Here is an 8,579-nt window from a genome sequence, read left to right on the forward strand (position 1 = left end):
CGCGGTAAAAATTAACATGGATTGACACGGAAATTTAGTAATTACACCATAAATGCATATAATTAAAGTCTGCTGTTTCACAGTCAACACATGGCTTTTTGGCTAGATTTAAAAAGTTAAAGTGCACTTTTAGATAAACAAGGCAATAATACATGGCACTCGTGGTGGTAGTTAAACAAAGTTATATTTATTGAGTTTAAACGTAAATATGTCTATGAAAGATTGTATTACTGTACTGTGATAAAAGAGAATCACAATGCTGAAAATGCATTTTCAGAAACAATGTTTGGATTTGAAATCAAAATAATGGACAAATGTTGTGTTTGTGGTAAACAGCCGCGGATCAGGAGCGGACAGCAAACGCGTCCTGTGCGAAAGCAAAATGAGTCCGTGCTGCTTCTGCACCGCATACATATTCAGTAAGCAAAAATAATTTGCTAAATATGACAAACCTTTTCACTCATGCCAAATCTGGTCACCATCAGTTTGGCTATTTTTGTAGCACTGTCAAAATCACTTGATGCTCCTAAGGAAAAACAACAAAACATTACACGGATGAACAGAAATAAGTGATTAGCATCATTTTGCGGTATTTATTATTCATGCATTGTTTTCTCGCATATTTGCAAAATGTGATGTACAATAAACACACTCACAGCAAGGTCACTCTATAATATAATAATACTAGTCTTTCATTATAAATAATACAAAAAACATTTTGAATGACACTGCAACCCCAGAGCAAACAGTACTGCAACATACCAGTGGTGATATTCTCACTGCCAAAGATGAGCTCCTCAGCCACTCGGCCACCCATGCTGACGTCCATCTGGGCCAGAAGTTGAGAACGAGTTTCACTCCAGCGGTCATTTTCTGGGAGCATGGACACCTATAGAGAGGAAAACAAAAATACTGGCACACTGTCTCACACTTGAAAAATAAGCATGTAGCTCCAAAAAAATTCTAACGCTGACTTTACAGTTTCCACCTAGTGTGAAGAGATGAGCCCTTTCAAAGTAGAAACTCTTATAATCAATTAAAATGTACTCACATGACCCAAAGTGGGGCCTCTCGGCATAATAGTGGCTTTATTTATGGGCATGGCATCTTTGGTGTAGTATGCAATAATAGCATGGCCTGACTCATGGTACGCTGTGATCTCTTTATTCTTCTTGTCAATCTCTGCGCTCCTGCGTTCCGGCCCTGCAGAAAGGAAAAGTCAATGGAAAACAAGGGATGCACCAAAATTTCAGCCACTGAAAATATTCAACCCAAACAGCAGAAAAATGAAATTTTCCGTTTCACCCAAAATGGATTTAATAGGCCAAACATCAGTGCTTCTGTAATGGTCAGTTCCATGCACACAATGTAAATAAGCTGCAACAGGTAAACATGTCAGCATGGACAGACTTCTTCAGGACCAAGACTGATACTAGAATAGCAATATGTGACCCTGGACCACAAAACCAGCCATAAGGGTACATTTTTTTGAAATTGAGATTTATACATCATCTGAAAGCTGAGTAAATGAGCTTTCCGACGATGTATGGTTTGTTGTCATAGGACAATGTTTTGCAATATTAGGCTGAGATACAACTATTTAAAAAATTTGGAATCTGAAGGTGCAAAAAATCTAAATATTGAGAAAATCGCCTTTAAAGTTGTCCAAATGAAATTCTTAGCAATGCAATTTACTAATCAAAAAGTAAGTTTTGATATATTTACGGTAGGAAATTTACAAAAAATCGATAATTTTGACCCATACAACGTATTGTTGGCTATTGCTACAAATATACCCGTGCGACTTGCGTGACCCTGGACCAAAAAAACAGTCATATGTAAAATCTGTTCGGTTGAAATATCAAAAGGCGTCTTGTTGCCAAACAGCTTTACTATGACACCCTATGCACACTAGGATAGTATATGACACCCTGAACAGAATACAGACTTCAGCTGCCCAAATTTAATTACTAAAACTTTATTTTTGGGTTTGGTGTTTCTACAAAAAATGATTTCCGGTGAACTATGGAAAAATTTCATTATCTGAAATTTAGGGGTAAATGTGACTAATATGAGCAACAAAATGTACTTCATGCAGCCCGAGTTAGAGGTACCTACCCATCAGTATTTTGTCCTTAGCAAACTCCAACTCCTTCATGGTCACCATGTCTTTGCTATCGACAGCTGCCTTTAGTGCAGCCTGATTAACTAGATTCTCCAGCTCGGCTCCAGAGAACCCCACCGTTCCTCTAGCAATGACCTCTGCCTCCACAGCTAATGTCCAGAAAATACAATAATCCTTAAGAACAATTACTTTTTTTTTTTACCACCTCACAACATTAAGAAATTAGTCTTTCACAGACCACTTACCACTGTCTACTTTAATTTTTTTAAGGTACCACTTGAGGATTTCAGTGCGGCCCTTCACATCTGGTCTGGGGACAGTGACCTGCATATCAAAACGGCCTGGCCGGATCAGAGCACTGGGGAACAAGACTGCATTCAGATTTTCTGACCAATCAACAACATTATATTGACAAAAGACTCACACAAACTCACAATAACACATACATCTTATTATCTTTTGGCATATTGTAAAACAAGCAAGCTTTAGTCTTTAGATGTTCGAAAAGAAATATACATACTTATCCAAAGCTTCAGGGAAGTTTGTTGCTCCAATTATGATGACACCTTCATTTGGCTTAAACCTGCATATGTTAAAAACCAAAAGTTAGTGAAGGAAACTCAAACTTTTCACTCAAGTACAGACTGCAATGAAGTCACTCTGAGTAGCACGGCTCACCCATCCATCTCTGCTAGAAGCTGATTGATTGTCTGTCTAGAATAGGGGTGCATGGGGGACTCGATCCTCTTTCCTCCAACACTATCCAGCTCATCAATGAAGATAACACAAGGAGCATTAGCTTTAGCTTCCCCTAGAGAACAAATGCAGGAGAACTGCTTTAATACATGCATACAATCATTCATTCACTAATTAGGCACAGGAGAGCACTTTTGATTTTCACTGAACTCAGAATCAGGCACATAATATGTCCTCATCTATAAACAATCTGGCTTGAATTATGGCTCTATGCAAGCTAGGTACTCACTGAAAAGGTTTCTGATTCGACTGGCACCAACACCAACAAACATCTCATCGAACTCTGAGCCAGATGCGTAGTAGAATGGCACATCTGCCTCACCTGCCACAGCACGGGCCAACAGGGTCTTTCCTGTACCTGGAGGCCCAACCAACAAGATTCCTATGAAAAGAAAAAATGAAATATGGACTGCTGTTATGGTGTCTTTTTTATCCTTTTTGAAGCTTGAGACTACTACTGGATGGTGAAGGTAGATGTAGTTGTAAGTATTTTTTAAAAGTTTATTCCACAGATTAAAAAAAAAAAGAAAAATCATACAGGTTTGCTAAAACATGACGGTGAGCAAACAACAGTAGAATTTAAATGTAACTATTAATTTGAATGGTTCTGGCTTGGAGCCTTTCAAGCAAAAGTGTGCTCTTGCCTTTAGGCAGCTTTCCTCCCAAAGCAGTGAACTTCTGTGGGTTCCGGAGGAACTCCACCACTTCCTGCAGCTCATTCTTGGCCTCCTCCACACCCTTCACATGCTCAAAGGTGACGTTCTTCATCTGGACAGGGTCCACTGCTGAGTCCAGGCCTGATGTGGTTCGGAATCGCACTGTCCGGAAAGGTTACATTATAGTACACACACACACACACACACACACACACACACAGGGCCGTTTCTAGGCATAGGCGAGCTAGGCGGTCGCCTAGGGCACCACCAGCTGAAGGGGCGCCAATGAGCGCACGTACTGGCACTTTTAGCAGGGTTGTGATAAAGAGTGGCACGGTCACCCTGAAATATGACTGCCGCCCCCCAACATTATTGGGCTAGAGTGCTGTCAATCTGACGATGCCTGTATGCCACTAGATCAGAGTGCTGTCAATTGCTGCCTGATTGTTGCATGCAAAGTTTGCATTTGGAGCGCTCAACAACGCCATTAGATCAGTGGGCTCTGTCAGTGCTTTGGCAAGGTAACACTTTTTTTTGCCATGCAATAAAGCTAAGTTCAAAGGCCAATTTAAAATATTGGTACAGTAAATAAAGTGCACAAAATCAGTATTTTGTTTAGGCAGTATTTGTGGCACTTTTGTGGCACATTTGTCCAAATATTTGTGGCAGATTTGTCCAAAAGGTGTGCGTTTTTTGCGCCAATGCATTGTTAAAGGATCAGCGTGTCATGTAATATTCCCATATAAACTTTAACATCCAATTAAAACAATATTTGTATAATAAAATTCGCTAATTCACAAGATCAATACATCCTTTATTAGACTGCTTTGTCGAGTTAAATGCATCCTTACGGAGGTGTCGAAATGCTGAATCAATTCATTCACTTCCAACAGCGCTTAATGGGAGCAGCGTCATAGAGGGCAGAACCGTCACGTTATTACACACAAAGCTTACTAAGCCACAAAAGGGGCATGCCAGCCAAGAGAGCATTAATGGTTTTCAATCCAAGTCAAAACTTTTACTAATGATTAAAATGTTAGATTCACACTGGTAGACATGACACAGGGAATAAGCTATAAGGAATTTAGGGAGACAAATCATACATGCCAAAGATTCTAAATAATATTTACCTGATAAGAAAGGTGTTTTTGAGAGTCCATATAAGCCCACCAGCAAAAGCACCAATAGTATCAGTCGTGTCCTCCTTAATGATTCTATTGGAGATGACAATATGATGTTTTTTTAAATACAATAATAAAGTGAGAAAGGAAATAATTACATCAGGTTGAGAAACTTTCTCCATTCAATAGACCTTAGTCAGGGCAAAAACAAGGCTGTGAGAGACAGACTTACGGTATTTACAGTACTGTATGAAGGTCACATTATATTCAAAACTCACACAAATGGTTTTATGGAGCTTTTGTCTACTGAAAGCCTCAAGAAAACTTGCCTTGGGTTCTCTGTGTTAGGGCCTGTGCTTTTAGGAATCCCTCTGCAAAACCAGTCTTAAAAGCATCATGCTGACCATCAGGAATGTTTTTGTTTTTAAGGAGCTTGTCCAATGTTTCAACATCTGGCACTTTGTCTCGTGTAAGGAAACCCTGGTGGACAAAAACATAAATAACATTAAAATTGTGCTCCTGTTGCTCAGTGGTAGAGCATTGCGTTAGCAGCGCAAAAGGTCATGGGTTCGATTCCCAGGGAACACACATACTGGTAAAAAATGTATAGCCTGAATGCACTGGGATAAAAGCGTCTGCTAAATGCATAAAATTAAATTAAATTAAATTAAAATTAAAATGGCCATACAAACCTTCTCTCTTTACAAAGGACATTTACAATGTGCTAAAAAACCTTAAAGCATAAATAATAAACACTACATAACATCATTTAAAAGAAAGCACGGTATTACTGTGTGGGTGACCTTCATAAATGATGGTGTAAATCCCTCAGGCTCCCCTGAACTGTCAAAGCCTCCCTGTAGACGCCGTGTTCTGGACTTCAGAGTTTTAAAGCCACGATTTGGGACCATCACTGAGAAAAAGAAAAAAAAAAAGATTAATATTTGATGAATATCAAACACAGATCATGTCAAATGAAGTTGCATGTTTACTGTGTGACAACTGAATAATAAAATACTGTACACTTTACATGGCAAATATTTGAGATCTGTACATAGTGTTTGGAGAGGTGACTTGTTCTGCTTAGAGAACACAGGAGTAACACCGCCCATTCTTGAAAACCCTGAACAGGAAAGCAGAAATTAAACAGTTAATACATGTGGTAAATTTAGCCTTACAATATGAGAAATCTGCACAATCAATTATATAACAATCAAGATTACAGTGATGGATGGCTGCAGCAATTAACTATTGAGTGAACTGTTGAGTGCATAAACGCAAATAAAAGTTCTTTAAACTATCGGTAACAAAAAACAGTCCTAATGAGGGAGGTTTAAGTAGTCTCATTCACAGAAGTGTATTTTATTATTGACATTTCTTTGTGGCACAGGAAAATGCTGAAAAAGTGCTAAATAAACAGCAACACTGACATGGAACCTTCAGTGACAACTTCATCAAATTACAATGAGATGGAATCATCAAAATACCATATAGTATGTTTTATTATTTGAAGTGAATAAAAACAAGATTACAAAATTAAAGAAAATGAACAAAGTTTAAGATTTATGTCATAGGCTCAGGTATCGAGAAAGTGAAGGAACATTATTGTTTTGCCTCACCATGTTTGTTGTGAAAGAACGAATCTGAGGAAAGATGGGAAGTCCTCCAGATATTTGGCACAGTCCTCAGTTGTGAGAGCGACTCCTGCTGAGTAACACAAGGCAGAAGCTTCTGCACCAGCTCATCTAGCTGCCTGACCCCGAGATCTGCCAATCCTAAATCCCGGAGGGTCAGTGATGGCTTCCCAGCACAACACCACAGATGCAGAATTTAAAGAGTAAAACATTCACGGTTAGGATTCAGAAGAGCATCATTCATTTAAAAGCTGCTAACGTTCAACTGCTCAATTTTATAACCACATTTCCAATCAATGACTAGAGGGGACAAAGGGAGGGTTCCAATAACCTACAAGTGTACAGTATTTATCAGTGAACAGATGAATGTAATTACCTCTGTGCAGTTCAGATCTTGTTCAGATGCGTTCTCTCTGTGTTTGTGATTGACTGAAGTATTGCTGCTCACTGAACCCTTCAGAGAGTGCAGGGCATTGATGAGGTGACTCAGCTGGACTGTTACCTGTGGAGATAAACAGCCAAACCAAGTTTTTCATCTTTTGTGTCTTGAGAATTACTTTTTTATAACAGCTTTAATTAAAACATGTAATTTATATTGGGGTGTTCTCTCAAAATGTGAAATTCCACAATGTAAATAATACATCAATGAGTACGTAAACATGGAGTAAAAACAATGGTTAAACCATTACATTTTTGATTGTGTGAAAACGATTTATACATTTCTCAAAAAAAAAAGCCCATTAAACTGTCCATCATTTTCGCCCATAATGAAAATTTGGTTACACTTTACTTGAAGGGGTGTGCATAAGACTGACATGACACCTTCATAATCATGACATGACACATGTCATGAATATGAAGGGTTTTTTTTTATGCATGTTTATGACAACTGTCATTACATGTCATTCGCTCAGTTATGTAATTTTTAATCCAAAGATGACATTGTTTGAGATGTCTTTGTTATGGGCCATGGTTAGGGGTAAGGGTAGGGGTAGGGTTAGGTTAGGGTTAGGTCAAATAATGTCATATTTGCATTAAAAATGACATAACTGAGTGAATGACACTTAATGACAGTTGTCATAAACATGCATAAAACCTCCTTCATATTCATGACATGTGTCATGTCAGTCTTATGCACACCCCTTCAAGTAAAGTGTTACAGAAAATGTTATCTAAAGTTAGTGTACTCATTTATCAAGAAGGCAATAGTATCAGTAAAGCTGACTGGCTGACTCTATCAGTAAAACAGACTGAAATGTCTGTAAAATATTAGACATATTTGTGATATGTGTGGGGGGGGGGATCACTTATGAAAAATATTTTAATTTCCCACGAACTTGGGCCCTCGTTTATCAACAGTGCGTACGCACAGTTTCACGCAAAGCGTGTGATCTACCAACTTGTACTTATATGTAGGAATGCGTGTAAATATAAGGACAAAATATAGAACCTTTTTTACGCACTGTTGATAAATGAGGCGCCGGGATTTTTTTAATTATTTAAAAAGCATGCATATATTATTTACTGTCAGGCTGATTTTAGGATACATGAATAAAAGCTATGAACGTATTCTTAGCAAAATGTCATTGACATATAAGTCGGCTATTAAAACGTAATTTTCAAAACTGAAGCTATTAAACATAATAAAGAATTAAGCACACTTGAAATACTGTGGTGGATTGAATGTTCATGACTTTAAGGGAGATTACAAAAAAAAAAAAACCTAGACTAATAACATGACATAGCCTTTTCTGCATGATGTTCGAAAACTATTCGCTCAAATCTTAAGTGCTGCTTGTTACATATGCTAGCTAACCGGCTAGTCTGCGCACGTTAATTTATGAAACCCGCTGTCCTATATAGACAGTGATTTGATACCTGTGGCTGAAGGGAAGTAGAAAGAGAAAACATTTCCGATTAGCTGATGACAATTTCTTGAAGACAACGGGAGTTTATTGATTTGGAGTTACATGTAATGCCCTCCACCGGTGTCCTCTTCCGCTCAACTAGCCTCTTCTTCTTTTTTAACGGCGGTTGGCATTCATCTTATTGGTGCATTACCGCCCCCTTCTGTTCCGGAGTGTGGATCAGTAAGTAAATTCACCATCTATTTCTACTATAAATTAGGGATAGAGGGGGAAGAGGAAAAAAAAACATTCCAAAAATACAAAATACCCAATAATTACCCTTCCTTCCCATCATATCCTATAATAAAGACCAGTTTCCCTTAAAAAAACCAATAGTTCTCTTTCCTGTGCTCTATCACCCATAGGGTTGTTTTTAAAGT

At 38.2% G+C, this 8,579-nt stretch overlaps 1 protein-coding gene across 1 annotated transcript; it reads right to left on the minus strand.

Moving 5' to 3' along the window:
- Positions 1–437: 437 nt before the first annotated feature.
- LOC107681681 (ATP-dependent zinc metalloprotease YME1L1-like) lies at positions 438–8,308 on the minus strand. The gene is made up of 16 exons (XM_016477998.1): positions 8,171–8,308; positions 6,669–6,794; positions 6,278–6,458; positions 5,713–5,781; positions 5,462–5,571; positions 4,988–5,138; positions 4,668–4,751; positions 3,526–3,699; positions 3,111–3,263; positions 2,804–2,936; positions 2,646–2,708; positions 2,371–2,483; positions 2,119–2,274; positions 1,052–1,203; positions 763–889; positions 438–526 (listed from the first exon to the last, which is right to left on the minus strand). The coding sequence occupies exons 1-16, from the start codon at positions 8,201–8,203 to the stop codon at positions 438–440; spliced, it is 1,914 nt and encodes a 637-aa protein (XP_016333484.1). The 5' UTR covers positions 8,204–8,308.
- Positions 8,309–8,579: the final 271 nt, after the last annotated feature.

Source organism: Sinocyclocheilus anshuiensis, unplaced genomic scaffold, assembly GCF_001515605.1.
Source record: "Sinocyclocheilus anshuiensis isolate Anshui unplaced genomic scaffold, SAMN03320099.WGS_v1.1 scaffold436, whole genome shotgun sequence".
NCBI lineage: Eukaryota > Metazoa > Chordata > Actinopteri > Cypriniformes > Cyprinidae > Sinocyclocheilus > Sinocyclocheilus anshuiensis.